The sequence below is a fragment of the Arabidopsis thaliana genome, chromosome 5 (genome assembly GCF_000001735.4).
Source record: "Arabidopsis thaliana chromosome 5, partial sequence".
NCBI lineage: Eukaryota > Viridiplantae > Streptophyta > Magnoliopsida > Brassicales > Brassicaceae > Arabidopsis > Arabidopsis thaliana.
Genome location: NC_003076.8, coordinates 12,787,467 through 12,808,688, shown reverse-complemented (window position 1 = coordinate 12,808,688; position 21,222 = coordinate 12,787,467). Strand labels below are relative to the sequence as shown.

The 21,222-nt window shown below is 38.6% G+C and overlaps 1 protein-coding gene and 5 pseudogenes across 6 annotated transcripts; 3 read left to right on the top strand and 3 right to left on the bottom strand.

The window, feature by feature from the left end:
- Positions 1-5,840: 5,840 nt before the first annotated feature.
- Positions 5,841-6,311, bottom strand: AT5G34358 (annotated as a pseudogene; the record flags this gene model as incomplete). Its single annotated transcript has 2 exons — positions 5,841-5,882; positions 6,003-6,311.
- A 2,742-nt stretch (positions 6,312-9,053) lies between these two features.
- On the top strand, positions 9,054-10,007 carry AT5G34266 (annotated as a pseudogene; the record flags this gene model as incomplete). Its single annotated transcript has 1 exon — positions 9,054-10,007.
- A 252-nt stretch (positions 10,008-10,259) lies between these two features.
- Positions 10,260-11,492, bottom strand: AT5G34174 (annotated as a pseudogene; the record flags this gene model as incomplete). Its single annotated transcript has 1 exon — positions 10,260-11,492.
- Positions 11,493-11,844: 352 nt separating this feature from the next.
- Positions 11,845-13,720, top strand: AT5G34082 (annotated as a pseudogene; the record flags this gene model as incomplete). Its single annotated transcript has 1 exon — positions 11,845-13,720.
- Positions 13,721-14,137: 417 nt separating this feature from the next.
- AT5G33990 lies at positions 14,138-17,257 on the top strand (annotated as a pseudogene; the record flags this gene model as incomplete). Its single annotated transcript has 1 exon — positions 14,138-17,257.
- Positions 17,258-19,910: 2,653 nt separating this feature from the next.
- On the bottom strand, positions 19,911-21,090 carry AT5G33898 (hypothetical protein (DUF3287); the record flags this gene model as incomplete). Its single annotated transcript, NM_148002.1, has 5 exons — positions 19,911-20,208; positions 20,332-20,399; positions 20,541-20,737; positions 20,800-20,860; positions 20,968-21,090. The coding sequence occupies 5 exons, from the start codon at positions 21,088-21,090 to the stop codon at positions 19,911-19,913; spliced, it is 747 nt and encodes a 248-aa protein (NP_680307.1).
- Positions 21,091-21,222: the final 132 nt, after the last annotated feature.

Here is a 21,222-nt window from a genome sequence, read left to right as displayed (position 1 = left end):
AAGAATATATACGATTGCATTGCATATACTAACGGATGCGATCATAAAAGCACTAATACACCGGATCCCATCAGAACACCGCAGTTAAGCGTGCTTGGGTGAGAGTAGTACTAGTATGGGTGACCTCCCGGGAAGTCCTCGTGTTTCATTCTTTTTTTTTTTTAAATTTTTTTCTTTGATTAAAACTGTATGACTCTATAACTTTTATACAGTGAGGCCAAACTTGGCATTTGATACCTTTTCGTAAAGCCCAAAGAGAGCCCTCAAATGAAAGAAGCAGGACAATGGAACATATCCATTGTTTTTTGTCGACTCCAAATTTTGACCTTTAGTTAAGCGTGCTTGGGGGAGAGTTGTTCTAGGATGGGTGACCTCCCGGGAAGTCCTCGTGTTGCATCCCTCTTTTTTTTAATTTATTTTTTTTTTGGTTAAAACTTTATGACTCTATAACTTTTATACCGTGAGGTCAAACTTGGCATGTGCTACCTTTCAGAAAGCCCAAAGAGAGCCTTCCAACGAAAGAAGCAGGACAATGGAACTATTTTATTGACTTTTTGTCAACCCCAAATTTTGACCTTTAAGTACTTTTTTGGGCATTTTTGTGATTTGGGTTATATTACAGACCCAAAATTACTTGTTAAAGCATTGTTCTAGAATTTTTTCATGCATCAAAGCTCGTTAAGACTAGATGGCGTATCCCTACATAGCGGGTGGGACCCATGACGAATGGTTCATCAAGTCTTCAAAAAAGAATATATACGATTGCATTGCATATACTAACGGATGCGATCATACGAGCACTAATATACTGGATCCCATCAAAACTCCGCAGTTAAGCGTGCTTGGGCGAGAGTAGTACTACAATGGGTGACCTCCCGGGAAGTCCTCGTGTTGCATCCCTCTTTTTTCTTAATTTTTTTCTTTGATTAAAACTTTATGACTCTATAACTTTTATACAGTGAGGCCAAACTTGGCATATGATACCTTTTCGGAAAGCCGAAAGAGAGCCCTCCGATGAAAGAAGCAGGACAATGGAACATATGCATTGATTTTTTGTCGACTCCAAATTTTGACCTTTAGTTAAGTGTGCTTGGGCGAGAGTAGTACTAGGATGGGTCACCTCCCGGGAAGTCCTCGTGTTGCAACCCTCTTTTTTTTAATTTCTTTTTTTTGGTTAAAACTTTATGACTCTATAACTTTTATACAGTGAGGCCAAACTTGGCATGTGATACCTTTTTGTAAAGCCCAAAGAGAGCCCTCCGACGAAAGAAGCATGACAATGGAGCCTTTCCATTGACTTTTTCTGGACCCCAGATTTTGACCTTTAAGTACTTTTTCGGGCATTTTTGTTATTTGGGCTATATTACGGACCCAAAATTACTTGTTCAAACATTGTTTTAGAATTTTTTCACGCTTCAAAGCTCGTTAAGACTAGATGGGGTATCCCTACATAGAGGGTGGGACCCACGGCGAATTATCTGTTTCGTAACTTATTTTAGAACTTGTTTGAAAATATCAATCATGACAATGAAAGTACATGGAAATGATGATATAGATTAGGTTTTTTGAATGTTTAGTTTGTAAATTTCAAAATTGATATGTTTGGTTATGATTTTATATCTAATATCGATCAAATTAAAGTATCAACGTCTAAGAAAACATGTAAACAGACCAAACTTTAGAATTTCGAAACGCAAAAATCGAGAGTTAGTAATACGTAGGTAATTGATTGCAAAGTGCGACTGTTTTCTTTTTTCGTCGCAAATAAGTTGCAAAGAGCGACTGTTCTGTGACGTTTTGGAAAACTTAAGAAGACAAACTTTTGAAATACACATAGTTTGATCCAATCTATTGATAAAAAATTCTGAAAGCACCCACTTTAGTTATATAAAGTACGTACAGAACTTTAGGTATATAAATTATCGGTTTCGTAACTTATTTTAGAACTTGTTTGAAAATATGAATCATGACAATGAAAGAACATTGAACTTATGATATAGATCAGGGTTTTTGAATGTTTAGTTTGTAAATTTCAGAACTGATATGTTTGGTTATGTTTTTATATCTAATATTGATCAAATTAAAGTATCAACGTCTAAGAAAACATGTAAACAGACCAAACTTTAGAATTTCGAAACGCAAAAATCGAGAGTTAGTAATACGTAGGTAATTGGTTGCAAAGTGCGACTGTTTCCTTTTTTCGTCGCAAATATGTTGCAAAGAGCGACTATTTTGTGACGTTTTGGAAAACTTCAGAAGACAAACTTTTGAAATCCACATAGCTTGATCGAATCTATTGATAAAAAATTATTGAAAAGCACCCATTTTTATGATATATAGTACATACAGAACTTTAGATATATAGATCATCGGTTTCGTAATTTATTTTAGAACTTGTTTAAAAATATCGATCATGACAATGAAAGAACATGGAACTTATGATATAGATTAGGTTTTTTTGAATGTTTAGTTTGTAAATTTCAGAATTGAAGTGTTTGGTTATGTTCTTATAGCTTATATCGATCAAATTAAAGTATCAACGTCTAAGAAAACATATAAACAGACCAAACTTTAAAATTTCGAAACGCAAAAATGGAGAGTTGGTAATACGTAAGTAATTGGTTGCAAAGTGCGACTGTTTTCTTTTTTCGTCGCAAATAAGTTGCAAAGAGCGACTGTTCTGTGACGTTTTGGAAAACTTGAGAAGACAAACTTTTGAAATACACATAGTTTGATCCAATCTATTGATAAAAATTATTGAAAAGCACCCAGTTTAGTGATATAGAGTACATACAAAACTTTAGGTATATAAATCATTGGTTTCATAACTTATTTTAAAATTATTTTGAAAATATCAATCATGACAATGAAAGAACCTGGAACTTATCATATAGATTAGGTTTTTTTGAATGTTTAGTTTTTAAAATTCAGAATTCGAGTGTTTGGTTATGTTTTTATATCTAATATCGATCAAATTAAAATATCAATGTATAAGAAAACATATAAACAAACCAAAACTTTAAAATTTTAAAATGCAAAATTCGAGAGTTGGTAATACGTAGGTAATTGGTTGAAAGTGCGACTGTTTTCTTTTTTCGTCGCAAATAAGTTGCAAAGAACGACTGTTTTGTGACATTTTGGAAAACTTCAGAAGATAAACTTTTGAAATCCACATAGTTTGATCATATCTATTGATAAATATTACTGAAAAGCATCCATTTTACAGATATAGAGTACATGCAGAACTTGAAGTATATAAATCATCGGTTTCGTAACTTATTTTAGAACTTGTTTAAAAATATCAATCATGACAATGAAAGAACATGGAACTTATGATATAGATTAGGTTTTTTGAATGTTTAGTTTGTAAAAATATTCACAATTGATATGTTTGGTTATGGTTTTATATCTACTATCGATCAAATTAAAGTATCGACTTCTAAGAAAACATATAAACAAACCAAAACTTTAAAATTTCAAATTGCAAAAATCGAGAGTTGGTAATACGTAGGTAATTGGTTGCAAAGTGCGGCTGTTTTTGTTTTTCTCGCAAATAAGTGTCAAAGAGCAACTGTTCTGTTAAGTTTTGGAAAACTTCAGAAGACAAACTTTTGAAATCCAAATAGTTTGATCCAATCAATTGATAAAAATTAATGAAAAGCATCCATTTTAGAGATATAGAGTACATACAGAACTTTAGGTATATAAATCATCGGTTTTGTAACTTATTTTAGATCTTGTTTAAAAATTTCAATCATGACATTGAAAGAACGTGGAACTTATGATATAGATGAGGTTTTTTTGAATATTTTGTTTGTAAATTTCAGAATTGAAGTGTTGGTTATGTTTTTATATCTAATATCGATCAAATTAAAGTATCAACGTCTAAGAAAACATATAAACAGACCAAACTTTAAAATTTCAAAACGCAAAGATGGAGAGTTGGTAATACGTAGGTAATTGGTTGCAAACTGCGACTGTTTTTTTTTTTTTGTCGCAAATAAGTTGCAAAGAGCGACTGTTCTGTGAAGTTTTGGAAAACTTCAGAAGACAAACTTTTGAAATCCACATAGTTTGATCCAATCTATTGATAAAAGATACTGAAAAGCACCCATTTTAGAGATATAGAGTACATACAAAACTTTAGGTATATAAATCATCGGTTTCGTAACTTATTTTAGATCTTGTTTAAAAATATCAATCATGACAATGAAAAAACATGGAACTTATGATATAGATTAGTTTTTTTTTAATATTTAGTTTGTAAATTTCAGAATTGAAGTGTTTGGTTATGTTTTTATATCTAATATCCATCGAATTAAACAATCAACGTCTAAGAAAACATATAAACAGACCAAACTTTAAAATGTCGAAACGCAAAAATTAAGAGTTGGTAATACGTACGTAATTGGTTGCAAAGTGCGACTTTTTTCTTTTTTCGTCGCAAATAAGTTGCAAAGAGCGACTGTTCTGTGACGTTTTGGAAAACTTCAAAAGACAAACTTTTGAAATACACATAGTTTGATCCAATCTATTGATAAAAATTACTGAAAAACACCCATTTTAGTGATATGAAGTACATACAAAATTTGGGTATATAAATTATCGGTTTCGTAACTTATTTTAGAACTTGTTTGAAAATATCAATCATGACAAAGAAAGAACATGGAACTTATAATATAGATTAGGTTTTTTGAATGTTTAGTTTGTAAATTTCAGAATTGATATGTTTGGTTATGTTTTTATATATACTATCGATCAAATTAAAGTATCAACGTATAAGAAAACATATAAACAGACCAAAACTTTAAAATTTTGAAATGCAAAAATTGAGAGTTAGTAATACGTAGGTAATTGGTTGCAAAGTGCGATTGTTTTCTTTTTTCGTCGCAAATAAGTTACAAAGAGCGACTGTTTTGTGACGTTTTGGAAAACTTGAGAAGATAAACTTTTGAAAAACACATAGTTTGATCCAATCTATTGATAAAAATTATTGAAAAGCACCCAGTTTAGTGATATAGAGTACATACAGATCTTTAGGTATATAAATCATTGGTTTCATAACTTATTTTAGAACTTGTTTGAAAATATCAATCATGAAAATGAAAGAACATGGAACTTATCATATAGATTAGGTTTATTTGAATGTTTAGTTTGTAAAATTCAGAATTCGAGTGTTTGGTTATGTTTTTTATATGTAATATCGATCAAACTAAAGTATCAACGTATAAGAAAACATATAAACAGACCAAAACTTTAAAATTTCAAAATACAAAAATCGAGGGTTGGTAATACGTAGGTAATTGGTCGCAATTTGCGATGAATTTGCGACCATTATTCTTTCTTCGCAAAAACGTCCGAATAGAGTCGCTTAATTGTGACTGTTTTCCGACAACTAAGATCCATCGTTAATTAGCGACTGTTTTGCATCTACTTATATCGTGGTCGTTGTACAGTCACAAAATCGTCACATAGAAGTCACTATATTTTGTGACTGAATAAAAGGTCACAACTAACCGTCCCAAAATGCAGGTTTTCTTGTAGTATAGTCAAGTTGTAAATTCAAAGTGGGGTGCGTTCTTACTTCAGAGAAACAATCGGTTATGCAGCTGAGAACAAACAACCTGGGCATTGAACTTACTTCACTGAATTTAAATGCTCATAGGTTTAAAATCATCATTATCCCCCTATGCAAATGAGCAATCCTAAATGCAAGATCACTATATACAATCGTAAAATGCAATGCAATCTACTTGACACTCTGTTTTTGTGAAATGATTTTCTGAAAAATTTCAAAAATTTATGGTTTTTTCTATGCCTTAGATGATGCAAAATTTGAGTTAAGAAAAGGAACACAATGTGAAATACGTTTTGAACTCTCCCTCAAACTTAAATTACACAGTTAATAAAAATCTGAAAGAGAATTCAAGACCAAAACAAACAACAAACAAATAAAAATAAAAAGCTATATATGGTACATACAATAGTGGTGGTGGTGTTACCTCACCACTAGACAGAGACGAAATCGTCCATACTCTCTTGAGTATAAGCAGGAACTGATGTTGAAGCGGGCAGATTTTGCTCGTCATCTCCGGTCTAGTAGGTGGTCTAGCGTGTGGATGCTCTCCTCTGCCTTCTTCTTGGACTCTCAGGTCGGAGATCACTTCTCGAGGCTCAAATGATGAAGCTCGGGGTTGGTCAATCCTGTCAGCCCTTCTTGCAGTTGAACTCGTGGATCCGCTTCTTCTTACTTTGGGAATGGGGGACGGGGGCCTTGGCTTGCTCTGGAAGTCTTTGATTTGAGCAGCCATGTCCTTTAGTGACTTCTATATGGTCTTCATCTTCTTCTTAAAACCCTTCATCGTTTTGCTGTGAAGATTGATATAATCCTATTTTTACTGCTTTTAGCTATGATTTAGGATAGGTTTTAGAGTCCTTTTGTTATTTCTAGAGTCGTTTCTAGTCATTTTCAAGTCTTTATATGTTTGGGATGCATTTAGAGATTATGGAGCATTCTGGAGCAAAACAGACAACTTAAGTTGCAAAAGTAGTCCGCACACCAAAATCCGCGTAGGTGTCGAACGACACCACCCCTGGTGTCGTGCGACACTAATACCACACGGCTATTCCAAGACGCAACTTATTGATGTTTTGAAGATTTTCAAATTCGGCCCAAAACTTTCTCTTATTTCTAAAGAAGACCCATCACGTTTTTTAGGTAATATATATAGTTTTAAAGGTCATTGTTTATACCTAAGCTTGGAGAGCCTATTCTCCTCATCTCTTTTGTACTTTGGGAGCAAAACCCTACGGAGACTCCCTTTGGAGAAGATCTTCTTTACTCGTTCTCTTGCTATTATTGATTTCTTATTCAGATTATGATTTGTGTTTCTTTGATCATGAATGTCTGAGTAATCCACTTGTTAGGTTTAGGGTTTCTCATTAGGGATTCATATAGTTTAATAGATTGCCCCATGAGAAACCCTAAACCTAACAAGTGGATTACTCAGACATGATCAAAGAAACACAAATCATAATCTTAATAGGAAATCAATAGTCAATATATCATGAGAAAAACTAAGAAAGATCTTCTGTAAAGGGAATCTTGATAACACGGCTTTTTAGCCCATTTAGCTTTTGTTTCTTATGTTTCAGAGAGCATTTGTGGCCATCTTAGAGCCAATAAGAGGAGAAACACATATTCTAGGTGCCAAGAAGGTTTTAAGAGTTTTGAAGCTATTAGTATCAAAAGATGATCATTCCGGCCGAGTTCTTCCCCATCACGGCAACGAGATATTTTGGTATGCATTGAAAGCTAGAAGATTCAAGATTCACGTCGAATTTGAATTGAAGCAATCCACGAAGCTGTTTGGAAGATATGACCCAAAGATTGAAGACATGTCAAGAACCGGCTATTTGGAAATAATAAGTCCAAAACACATCCGGCCGAAGAGACTTGAACCCAAGCAGCTCCGAGTAGCTCACCACCAACCATTAGGTCACGCCCAAGTCCATCCCTCTTTGTGCCGCCATCATTAGGCTCTAGTGGCGGACCCAGCAAAGAAATTATATGGGTGCAAAATGTAGCCAGATAGAATCGAACCTGCCACCTTCAGCATTTAATGGGGGCACTTCCTACCATTTTGCTACTTTAACTACACTGCATAAGCTAAAAACTTTGATTATCTATATATTATTGGGGGCAATTGCCCCAACAAGCCATAACGTGGGTCCGCCCCTATTAGGCTCTAGTGGCGGACCCAACAAAGAAATTATGTGGGTGCAAAATGTAGCCAGATAGAATCGAACCTGCCACCTTCAGCATTTAATGGGGGCACTTCCTACCATTCTGCTACTTTAACTACAGTGCTTAAGCTAAAAACTTTGATTATCTATATATTCTTGGGGGCAACTGCCCCCACAAGCCATAACGTGGTCCGCCCCTGTTAGGCTCCTGCCCTGAAGCCCACTACTCGGCCCGATCACTTACTTATTCTAAGCCCTAACCCTACGTGTGCCTTCATCACCAGCAAACCTTAGCCGTCGCCAAGAGCTGCTCACTCGCCGCCGCACCTCTTTAATCTTGAAGAACACCATCTCTCTCTTTCTCTTTCTCGTTTTAGTGTAAGACTCTTTAAGGTGGAGCTTTGCCTCTTGTATTCTACATTCAAAAAAGTAATCTCTAAACCCTTTTTAAGTTTTATTCATCTTTTCGTTATGGTTTACTCAACCCAACTTTTGATTAGCTCCTTTGCCATGAGCGAGTAGATCTCTAGTTGGGTTTAAGGGGGTTTCAAAGGGGAATTCATGGGGACTAATAGATCGAAAATCTAGGTTGGCGGTTTCTATGACTTTGTTTGATCGTTTACACTATTCTTTCTAGTTGAGTTGAATCTTAATGCTTGTATGTCCGGAACGCCACCTAGTACTTAACCTTAGTGTTGGTGTTGGATCCCGCACAGAAAGTCCGGGACCAACCAAAGATTGCCATATGGATAGAGGAGGCCCACAAGAAATGAGGCCCAATAGTTTCCTTAGTCGAAGAGAAGAATGCAGGCGAAGTGGTCGTACCGTGAGGTGAATATAAAGTCGAGGTCAGAAGTAGCTGGTCTAAAAGGCTGTTGGGCTGGGAAGTCGAAGCCCATGAAGCTTGGAGTTAATTCAAATTCGAGCATTTGAACAGTAAATTCGACGACCGAAACGGATACATTTAAGATAGAATAATTATGTGTAATTGAGAATTAAGTGTAATTCTTAGGTATAAGTAATAGGGCCAAGGGCCATGAAAGACACACGCATTTTTGTGTAAACTTACTATAGCCATTTCAATATCGATTCATAAGCTTTTTCTACTCAATTTTTGTCCTCAAGAAAAATCCTTCTCACTAAATAAATAAATACTTGCGTGTGTGAATCCAATATCCATATTTTGGAGCCGTCTGTGGGGACGGAGGATTATTGAGTTGTCAGATTTTCTATACCGCATTTTTGAGATAACAAGCAATGGCCGGAGAGGACGTCATCAGCGCATCGTTAGCCGAAACTCTCAAACCATGCAACAAACTATGTCGGAAATAACGCAAAAATTCTCGGATGTGGAAAGGGCTGTTGAAACACTGCAAGCAAACCAAGTATCTCTTAGTCAAAATGTCAATACTATACAATCTCGTGTTTGTTCCGTGAGTGCAGAGAATCCTGTCGGAGTTCGGAGGACTATTTTCAATTCACCAAGCTCCCTTGTGCGAAATGGAATCAGTGGATAAACAACTCCAGATGCCGCTAACGCAGTGGTTCAACCGGAAGATTGGGAAACACAGCTCGTAAGCGAAGATCAGTTCGCAGATCAGCATGAGCAAGAAAACCTCTACCAGCTCGTGACCATGAGGAAGGTGAGGCGGGAAATGAAGGAAATGAGGTCGAAGTTCCATCAGGCCACGAGTTCAGAGCTGGATATCAACCGGGTCATCAAAAAAGCTAGGCGACCACCCTTCATCCCGCAAATCGCGAGTTTGAGAATCAGGGATTCTCGGAAGCTTAATCTAGAAATGTACAATGGTTTAGAGGATCCAAAAAGTTATCTCGCAGCTTTTCTAATTGTTGCAAGACGGGTTGACTTGGATGAAGCTGAAAAAGATGCGAGATACTACAAACTCTTTTCTGAAAATCTGAGCAGATAAGCGCTGATGTGGTTTACCTAGTTGGAAACAGGGTCAATCAGTAACTTCAACGAATTGTCAACCGTGTTCTTGAAACAGTATTCCATTCTTATGGATAAAAGCATTTCAGACACCGATCTTTTTCACAAGGGTCGAATGAATCACTTCGGACTTTTATCACTAAGTTCAAGAATGTACTTTCGAAGCTCCCAAGGATTTCGCAACACTTAGCTTTGTCAGCCTTACGGAAAGGTTTGTGGCACGACTCAAGATTCAAAGAGGATTTAATACTTCTCAAGCCGGACACAATTCAAGATGTGCTTTTCCAAGCAAACAACTAGATGGAAGTAGAAGATGGAAAAAAAAGCTTTGCGAAAAGGAATAAGCCAACAAAACCGGCGGTCACCTTCCCTACCAAGAAATTCGAACCCTCAAAAAATCAAGGACCAAGGAAGTTCGGATCACAACCTTTCAACAATAACGTCGAGAAATAGTTCCAAGGAAAGGGAAAATCAAACATAGTGTCTTTAAAAGGCAACTCGTGTAACTATGGGCCAGCGGAGACCTTTCCAAATTCAACATAGATTATTTCATGAAGAAATATCACGAAGCAAGGGATAACTCCAAAGTTCAAAACAAAAGACCGAGGTACGTGCGCTTTGGTAGTCTTTCTCTGTAAGCCATTCTACGAGCATTTCACCACTTGGACGGCCGACGTGCACAAGTAATTTTGGGTCCTTCATCGAATCTTCTTAACCTGATTCATGTAATTGATTTTAATTCTGAAGTATAGATTGCGAATCGTAAAATAAATAGTTATATTTACCTTGATTTTGTTTGTATATGATCGGCAAAGTAGTGTTCTGAAAAATATGCAATCTCGTCATTGAAATATGACTCAACAATTGATCTTGCCGCATATCTTTTGTTCTTTGCTTTTCCTTTCAACTTTTTGAAAAACCTCTCAAATGGGTACATCCACCGATATTGGACAGAGCTACCCAATTCAGCTTCGTATGGGAGATGGATAGGTAGGTGTTCCATAACATCAAAAAATGATGGTGGAAAGATCTTTTCCAAGATCTTTTCCAAGATCTTTTCCAAGATCTTTTCCAAGTTACAGATTATTAAAACTATGTTTTGTTTGAGAATTTGTACCCGACTTTTCTATAAAGTTCTCGAACATAAGTCCCGGAAAAATGCTCCAATCCCTAATATATATATATATGTTTAAGTTAAATCAGAGGTTTAAAAAAGTGTGGCAAATTAAAAAACATATATTGTACCTGATAATGCAAGGTGGACATTCCGGTCGAGGAGTTCAGCAAAGATAAATGGCAGTAGTCGCTCCATAAAAACATGACAATCATGACTCTTAATGCCTGAAAACTTTCCATTCTCCATGTCTACACAAGTAGCCAAATCTGAAGAATAACCATCTGGGAACTTAACCTCATGTATCACACATGATAATAAACTCTTTTTGGCTTCTTCGGTTAATGCATACGCTGAAAATGGAGCTTTACCCTGACTATCAATATGTAAGTCTGACCGAGAACAAAAATTTTCAATATCCAATCTTGACATGATATTATCTTTTGATTTACCCTTAACACTCATGAGAGTGTTCATGATGTTGTCAAGAAAATTCTTTTCTGTATGCATCACATCAATATTATGTCGAAGATTGAGGTCCTTCCAGTAAGACAACTCCCACAAGATGCTTTCCTTGTGCCAATTATGTTCCTTTCCATAGCCTAGCATCTTCTTTTCATGACCGTTCCCACCAACGTCCTTCGTTTTTGCTGGATTTACACTAGCCAACCGCTCGGAAAACGTTTTCCAATCATATTATACGACAATTATGCGACTATGTTACGACAAAGGCAAAATAGTCGTATTATCGTCGCCGAATGTACGACTATTGTTTGTAGTCGGATACGTAGTCGTCAAAGTACGACTACTTTACGACTACATATTGTTCTCAGTAATGTTGTCGTCCGATAGTCGTAATTGGACGACTATGTACCGACTAAATATTGTAGTCGCTAAAATACGACTATGTAACGACTAATTGTACTGTTGTCGTAAAGTCGTTGTCCAGCAGTCGTAAGTTAGTCGCAAAAAAGGACGACTACATTGTTAGTCGCCTTTCGTAGTCGTCGTTTGTCTGTTTTCTTGTAGTGGGTTGACTAACGAAGAAGCACCAAGAAGTTCAAAGGGAAAGATCAATGTGATTCTTGGAAGCTCCAAACTTTGCCGCGATTCAGTTAGTGCTATTAAAAAGCATAGGCAAAATGTTCTACTTAAATCAAGTTTGAGTGAAGAAGTGAACTACCAAGGCGCTTCAATATAATTTGACGAGGAAGAAACGCGGCACCTTCAAAGACCTCACGATGACGCTCTAGTCATTATGCTGGACGTGGCTAACTTTGAAGTGTCAAAAATTCTCGTCGATACAGGTCGTTTGGTTGATCTGATCTTTCTAGGTACTTTGGAAAGAAAGGGAATTAGTAGGGCAGATGTAGTTGGACCTCCGTCTCCTTTGGTACCTTTCACGAGCGAATCAGCCATGTCTCTTGGAACAATCAAGTTACCTGTTTTAGCTTGAAAAATGTCAAAGATTGTGGACTTTGTCGTTTTTGACAAACCGGCGGCTTACAACATCATCCTCGGAACCCCTTGGATTTATGAAATGAAGGCAGTCCCCTCTACGTATCATCAATGCATCAAATTCCCAACTCCAAGCGGAGTGGAAACAATTTGGGGAGACCAAGAAGCTTTGCGGACATGTTATCTAACTAGCCACCGTTTGAAGGTCCAATAGCAATTAACAAAGCCCGCAAAGAAAGGGATAGTCCCAAGATTTTCTAGTGGGCAGAAGATGGACGATGTCGTGATCGAAGTAATATTAGAAGAAGACAAACCAAATCGAAAAGTTTGAATTGGAGCCACTCTAATTGGCGAAATAAAAGAAGCTTTGGTTGAGCTTTTGAAGAAAAACAAAGCATCATTTGCATGGTCAGCAGCAGACATGCCTGACATAGACCCAAGCATAATCTGTCATGAGCTAAACGTGGATCCAAGCTTCAAACCTGTAAAACAAAAAAAGAAGGAAACTCGGAGTGGAACGAGCAAAAGCGGTAAACGAAGAAGTGGATAAGCTTTTAAAATAGGATCTATAAGGGAGGTGTAATATCCGGATTGAGTTGTAAACACCGTCGTGGTCAAAAAGAAGAATGGAAAGGACAGGGTATGCATCGATTTCACAGACCTTAACAAAGCTTACCCGAAGGACAGTTTCCCGCTTCCACATATAGACCGTCTTGTGGAATCAACCGCTGGAAATGACTTACTAATTTTCATGGACTCTTTTTCTGGTTATAATCAAGTAATTATGAATCCCGAAGATCAAGAGAAGATGTCATTTATCACGGATAAGGGTATCTATTGTTATAATAGAAAGAAGACCACGTCAAGCACTTAGAAGAATGCTTTGAGATTCTTAATCAATACCAAATGAAGCTAACCCGGCGAACTGCACGTTTGGAGTCCCATCCGGGGAATTCCTTGGTTATATTGTGACAAAAAGAGGAATTGAAGCCAATCCAAATCAAATTAATGCTTTTCTCAACATGTCGTCTCCAAGAAACTTCAAAGAAGTACATCGATTAACCGGCCGGATTGCAGCCTTGAACCGTTTCATTTCAAGATCAAAGGATAAATCCTTATCCTTTTATCAAATTTTAAAGGAAAACAAAGGGTTTCTTTGGGATGAGAAGTGTGAGGAAATATTCGGACAGCTTAAGGCGTACCTAACCACGCCACCCGTATTGTCCAAACCCGAAGCAAATGAAAAGCTCTATTTGTACGTTTCGGTGTCAAATCATGTAGTTAGCAGAGTCTTGATCTGGGAGGACCGCGGAGAACAAAAACCGATTTACTACATAAGCAAGTCCATGACAGATCCAGAGACCAGGTATACAATGATTGAAAAACTCGCAATCGCAGTGGTAACTTTTGCTCGGAAACTGCGTCCGTATTTCTAGTCTCATCTAATCGTTTACAACACAATCAATCTGCTGTCTTTTTACTTTGTTCTCTTTTTGTTTCAATCATCACCTGCTAGCTTAATCTTGATATTAACTCATTGTTTGAACAAAAGTACTTTATAAATTTGATCCTTAAATACTGCAATTGATCTCTTATCTGAGAGAGTAGTTCTTAGGGTAATTTGAAACGTATCAAATTTGGCGCCGTTTGCCGAAGTTCTTGGGAGTCACCATTGAGTGTAGTTTAGAGATTTTGTCTAGTTTTTACTTCTATTTTGTTACTCAAGCGTTTCTTGTTTTTTTTTTTTTTTGTGTTTCAGGTGTATGCCTAGGCAAACAAGGAGCACACAACAGAAGCAGCTGATCAACTTGTTTGTTCTGGACTTGCGAAAACTTGAACGCACCAGTCAAAAAACTCAGAGATTAGCAATGGCTGACAGAGTCACCAGAGCTGATGTAGAAGGAGTTTCGAGAGATGAGGATGGGCAACCCTACAATGAGGCTGGTCAGAGATTGGATGATTATGGACTCATCCTACCTGAGGACGCCAATGAAGATCTGGCGCGCCTCAATGCGCAATTAGCTACCATAAACGCAGCAGGACTTGTTGTCGATCGACACAACAGAGGTGTCGATCGACACCCTCGGTAGCAGAATGAAGATGCGATTCGTGTCGAACGACACAATTGAGGTGTCGATCAAGACCAACACCAGTTTCCTGTAGCTATTCCTCCAGCTGCGGAACCACGTTGTACTCTTGGGGATTTCAACAGGCCTTGGGTATTTCAACAGGCCTGGCCTGTGCTATGCTAATCGATCAGCGATCCTACCCCCACCCTTCCAAAGGAATGACTATGAGATGAAGCCTGGCTACTTTGCTTTAGTTGGCCAACATCGTTTCCATGGCTTATCTCATGAGCAGCTAATGGACCATATCGAGCGCTTTGAGGACCTTGTTCTGAGCATCTAAGCTAATGGAGTCTCAAAGGACTACCTACTGTGGAAGCTCTTCCCTTATTCACTTGCTGGGGAAGCCGCTTCTTGGCTGAAACAACTTAAACCAGGTTCCCTTAAGACTTAGAAAAGCATCAAGATAGCCTTCTTGAACAATTTCTATGATGATGCTAAGTCTGAGGAGCTGAGAAACAAGTTGTCTACCTTCACACAAGGTCCAGTTGAAGCTTTCAAGGCTGCTTATATTCGTTTCAAGGAGTACCAACGAGACTGCCCACATCATGATTTCAGTGAGGTACAACTTCTAGGTACCTTCTTCAGAGGAGTCGATTGGAGATACCAGATGGCTCTAGATGCAGCGAGCAATGGTAACTTCAATACACGTTTCCCAGCTGATGCTACCACTCTGATAGAGAATCTCGCTTGTAGCAACAGTACCAAGAACGCTAACTTCGAGAGGAAGAAGATTCCTAAGCTGGATTCGGTTCATAACTTGCCTATAGGGAAGAAGCATGTCCACTTTGCAGCTGAGGAAGAGACTATTGAGCCTGAGTCAAAGGAAGGAGTTTTCTATATAGATGGTCAAGGTTATACGAAGTTTGGGCAGCCACAGGGCAATTTCAATGGCAACAGATTTACAGGGAACCAGAGTTCCTCCAACTACACTCCCAAGCCGGCTTTCCAGAAGACTTTTAGAATGGATCTATGGTATTTCAGCTTACCAAGCCCCCCTCCACCCTAATCAGACACTAAAATGGAAACGAAGCTTGAGCAGATTCTGGAGAGCCAAACAGCTCGTTGTGGAGTTTAATGGCAAGTTTGATGCTGTCTACACAGATCTTAATGGAAATATCGACAATCTGAGCTCTCACTTGAAGAAGATGAATGTATAGTTAGCTCAAACAGCACAATCAATCAAGCGACAAGAGGGTTTTCTTCCTGGAAATCCTGATGCTAACCCAAGGAAGAGCTGTAATGCCATCTTGATCAGAGAAGGAGATGATGTGTGGGAAGAAGTCGATACTGAAGAAGAGCTCGAGCTCGCAGTTGCAGAGATGGTGTCGACCGATACCTTCCAATGTCGATCGACACCCTACGGGACGCTCTTCTCTAAGACGACTCAATACGAAGGTGTCGATCGACACTGCATCCGGACTGCACCTTTTGAGGTGCAAATCCCAATGCAGCCCGAGTCTGTTTACACTCCTCATGTCCCTTATGCGAGGAAACGTCGTTCTAAGCAGGAAATTCATGCTGCTAAGTGCACATCCATTATGGAGAAGATCCTACATTCTCTTCCTAAGGATGCTCCTGAGACATCTTCTGCCCCACTCAACAGGTATGTCAAGCGACTTGTTGACAATGGTATTAGCTCGAATGAAGCCTCACTGCTGACATGGGACATCAGTGCAATCATGCTGCCTAAGATCAAGAAAGAGAAGGCATAGAGAGTGGACATTGTTGAGTACATCCGCACCATCACTCCTGATCAGACTACTGAGAAGCTTCCAGATCCAAGTAGCTTTGTTCTTGATTGCTCTATCTCCACAAGCAGGTTCAGCCGTTCTTTGTGTGATCTAGGATCAAGTATCAACCTCATGCCTAAGTCTGTTGCTGAGAGACTAGGCATGACTAACTACAGGCCGACTCGCATCACTCTCCTTTTCGCGGATCGTTCCAAACAAATCCCTGAAGGAATCCTTGAAGATGTTTATGTTAAGGTTGGTAACTCTATTATCCCTGCTGATTTCGTGGTCATGGACTATGAGAAGGAACCCAAGGATCCTCTTATCCTTGGAAGAGCGGTTCTAGCTACAGCTGGTGTTAGGTTTGATGTGAAGAGAGGTAGAATCTATCTAAAGGTTTGTGATTTGGAGATGGAGTTTGGCATGGATGGTTCAGAGCTTACTAAGCCTATCAGTAGTATTGCCTCCAGCACAGACACACCTCCTCAGACCGCCCAGAATCCCACCACAAAGCCACACACAACGCTCCAATCAGCTTTGCTCGCCAATGAGAGTTGTAGAGCAACGATGTCGATCAACACCACCACTCCTGTCGATCGACACCCTCGGGATTCACAAACAGTCGTTTCTGCACAATCTCTTCAGCCCACACCAATTGAGGACCTATGTGATAAGTTCTCTTCTATCTCTTCTTCGAAGTCTGCTTCACTAGATAACAAGTCTAGAGTTCTTCGAAAGCTTGTTTCTCCTGTTGTTCTTGCAGGTGACGAGAAGAGTGTCGATCGACACACCACTAAGTGTCGATTAACACACCACTGAGTATCGATCGACACCTGCAGCTGCCCCATCCAGATCAATTTACACACCGCCTTGGATGGCGAGGAGGCAGCAGCAATCCTCCACCACTCCACCCACATCAAAAACTTTTTTTTTAGTTTAGTTAGGAATCAGGATCTATATTTTCCCTTGATTATTGCCTCATTGATGAGTGCTGCAGGTTCAAGTCAATCCGAGTATTGGAAAATCTAGATGGCAAACCAACAGACTTGAGGATATCCTTGTTTCCAACACAACCACTAAGGTTTGAGCTAATCTCAGTGCTCTTCCTTTTACCTCTTCAAATGGTTAGTATTCTTAGATCTTGACTCCTTGTTCATACCTGATATTGAGACCAATGTGATAAAAAGAATGTGTTCCTCTCCCCTTATAAAAAGAAAAGAATAATGAGAGATTGACAGGATTTTCAGATAGTGTATAGGGGTAGGTATTTTTCCTATGATCCCATTACTATGCATTATTTGGAATGATCAATTATAAAGGTTGGAAAAATGCCGAGGGTGTCGATCCAGTATGCGAGTTCCCCTTTGTTTACTCTCTAAAAAGAATAAGTCTGGGGAGAGAAAAAAAACCAAAAAAATAATATATATATATATAGAGAATGTTCGATTTATCATGGTAAAGTACAAGAATGAGTTTAGAAGGATCTTGAATGTTAGCTTGTTTGATGAGACCCAACGATAGCCTGGTGGATATAGTTGTGGAACTTAGGTATAGAATCTAGAATGTTGTGTAAGCTTGTAGAGAAGTACATGTTGGTTACGATTTGATTTGACTTGTTAGGCATATGGACTTAGTTTGGATGATCATGGCAATAGGCTATAGAATGTTGGGAGTTCCTGTGTTTTCAAAACCTCTTCCACGAGTTCAGCTTTTGTGTTTTGCTTGAGGGCAAGCAAAAACTAAGTATGGGGGAGTTGATATATCCCTATTTTCACTGATTTTATCTATGTTTTAGGTATAGGATTTTGAGTCTTTATGTTGTTTCTCGAGTCTTTTTAGTGTCTTTTCAGGTACTCTATGCAATGGAACAACAATGGAGATAAGGAGACATTTTGGAGCCAAAGCTAAGGAAGAAGAAGCTAAGGACGATTTTGGATTCAGGAATCAGCGAGAGTGTCGATCGACACACTCTTGGTGTCGACTGACACCAGTTTCGGGCCAGCAAAGTCCATGACGCTTTCAAGTTTACAGAAGAGGAAATTTGCCCCAGAAGACTTCCCTATTTGCAATATCAGTCCCTTGGACGTTTTATAGGGTTTATATACATTGTTTTAGACTTAAGTTTTGTTTATCAAGTTCTTATTATCAAGCTTTTTGCAAACCCTGTTACTAAGAGACATAAGCTATTCATCCATTATTTTCAGAGATTCATTCAGTTTTCAATACAGTGAAGAGATCATTTCTTTCCCTCTTCTTTATTGCTGTGTTTATGCTTTCTTATTCAATCATGTTGTTTGTTTCATTCAATATGTCAGAGTAGTCTGCTTGTTAGGAATAGAGTTTCTCATTAGGGATTCATATAGTTTAGTAGATTGCCCCCTTTGCTAGGTTATATGTAGAATTCTTCATCTTTAATTATGTTTAGTGCTAGATCTAGAGTAGCTAACTAGATCTTGAATCCAGACAACAGATATGCCCACCATAGGTATCTGTAGTTGGATCTATTATTTGATGAGCCTGGTTTATAGGTGTGTAATAAGAATCGGCCTATCTACTAAGGTGAACAATCGAACTCGTTAAGAATGCATATTTAGGTTAATAATCTCTTGGCTTCTACGGTTATTCTTAGCTATAGATATAGGGAGTTTCACAGAACACCACCGGTTATTCCATAATTAGAGTTTGAGTTTAAGAATGGTTCGATAACAACCTAGCTTTCATTAGATCTACTAACCAATAGTTTCCTGAGAATACCGTGTTCCTATCTCTTTTCCTAATCGTTTACAACACAATAAATCTGCTGTCTTTTTACTTTGTTCTCTTTTTGTTTCAATCATCACCTTCTAGCTTAATCTTAACATTGAACTCATTGTTTGAACAAAAGAACTTTGTGAATTCAATCCTTAAATACTGCAATTGATCTCTTATTTGAGAGAGTACTTCTTAGGGTAATTTGAACTATATCAGTAATAAAAAAAGCGCTTAAATTAAATCATTTGAAGGGGGGATGGTACGACAAACTCCATCCAGTTTTATAAGCTTACCGCACAACTCCTAAGCGTTCTACCGGAGAAACTCCATTTTCTTTGGTATACGGGATGGAGGCAGTGTTTCCGGTCGAGCTCAACGTACTTGGACTTTGCCGAACAGAGGCTCCCTTAAATGAAAAAGAAAATTCACCAATGCTCGATGATTCATTAGATACTATCAATGAAAGGCGAGATCAGGCCTAATCCGGATTCAAAATTATCAGCAAGCAGCAGCTCGGTATTCTAATACCAAAATCAAAAGCAAGCCTTTCTTTGTAGGGGATTTTGTGCTAAAGCGAGTTTTTGACAATAAGAAGGAAGAAGGAGCAGGCAAGCTCGTCACTAATTGGGAAGGTCCTTACATTGTTACTGAGGTGGTTCGGAATGGTGTTTACAGATTAAAGGATTTAGAAGACAGGCCAGTCCAACGTCCTTGGAATGTGGTGAACTTAAAGAAATTTTATGTTGAAAGTAACACGCGTTTTTTGTCATGTACGTGAACTACGGTGTGGCTTGATCCCGGAATGGCTACTTAGGCAGCTCGGAAACGAGTTCAGCTATTAATTAAAAAAAATTATTCATTGAAAAGGAAAGGAGTTCGGTTGTGCGAACAAACAAAGCAAAGTAAAGTTCGACTGTGCGAACATGCAAAGACAGAAAAAGATAAATTTGTTTAAAGCAGTAAGCGAAGAAGACGAAGTCTCAACACGTGCGCACTTCGAACTAAGAAACTCTTCTCGTTTTGCAAAACAGTTAGACTCCTTGGCTAGCGAGGTCAAGGATGGTGTTAAGGGTGTGAAGCTCCCTTGATATCGCGGTGACCCTTCGTAGCATCTGATTGATCTTCTTTTGCAGTTTCTTCTTTTCTAATGAACGCTTCTGATGCTGAACTGCAAGATCTTTGATGAATGCCATCGCGATTTCTTGGTCTCTGTCTGAAAGTTCCTTGATCAGTGCACATGGAGCTCGGATTTGGGACCTAAAGAAGTCGCGAGGTGGAGAAGGCTTTCTGTCCGGCACGTTTGGGATGTCCTCATCCATCATTCCGACCCTTGAGAAGTCTGGCATGGACTCCAAACATCAAAGGTTGAACTCCATAACTGCAAAAAGGAAAGAAGGGTTAGATGAAAAATAAGGACAACTTAGAATGGCTATTTATAGGGGTTCTCGTAACCCTTCGAGGTCGCAATCCCATTTAAGATCAAAGTTATTCGCGGAAACACTCACACCATCCAGTTTGCCCTACATTCAAAACATATCTCCAAAGCGAAATTTTAAAATCAAGGAAATAAGGAAGTTTCGTGAAATTAAAAATGGGCCAAAGCCATAGCAAGTCCAAACAAAAATAAAAAAGGGAAATATTTATGGAAGAGGCTCAGGAACAAGCTCCTTCATCGCCGGCTCAAGGTTCGAATTGGACGCTTCGTTTTTCTTGTCATTTTTCACACGCTTCCAGGGGTTGCTGTCCTCATCCTCGTCGTCATCTTCTTCGCTGTCGGATGGGATCACCTCGACAGGAGCGTTCACGGGTCCGAGGACTTGATCGCGAGCATAGATACATCCAGAGCATAGTCGGGATCCTAGCTACGCAGTCAAAGTTTCTCCACTCCCATTGAAAATGATCATTCTCCATGGCCCTCACCTTCCTTTCTACACGAGCGATGCAGGCCTCGAGCGTTTGCCTTTTGAGGCCTAGACACTGCCTCTCATCGCACAAGCGGTGATGTTTGTCGACTACCTAGCACGGAAATCGTTTAGCATAAGGGAAAAAAGAAGAATTTTAACGAAGGAAGGAAGGGTAAGTCCCTACCTTGTCGATGAAGTCGTACGCCTCTTTCTTATCCTTCGGGGGGAAGTGGAAAGCGGCATGAGGAAAGAACAGTGGACTGCCAGGATCGAGAGGACAAACGGTGGAGGCTCCTTTGTTTTCCATTCTTGTAGTGTTTATCAAGTAAATTTCTGAAATCATACTTGGAAAATTTGGTGGCAGAAATTTAATAACTGTGGCTTGTCCGACTGGTTTAAACCATTTTTGGGAATCAAGAAAAGGCAATTATTGCCTCAA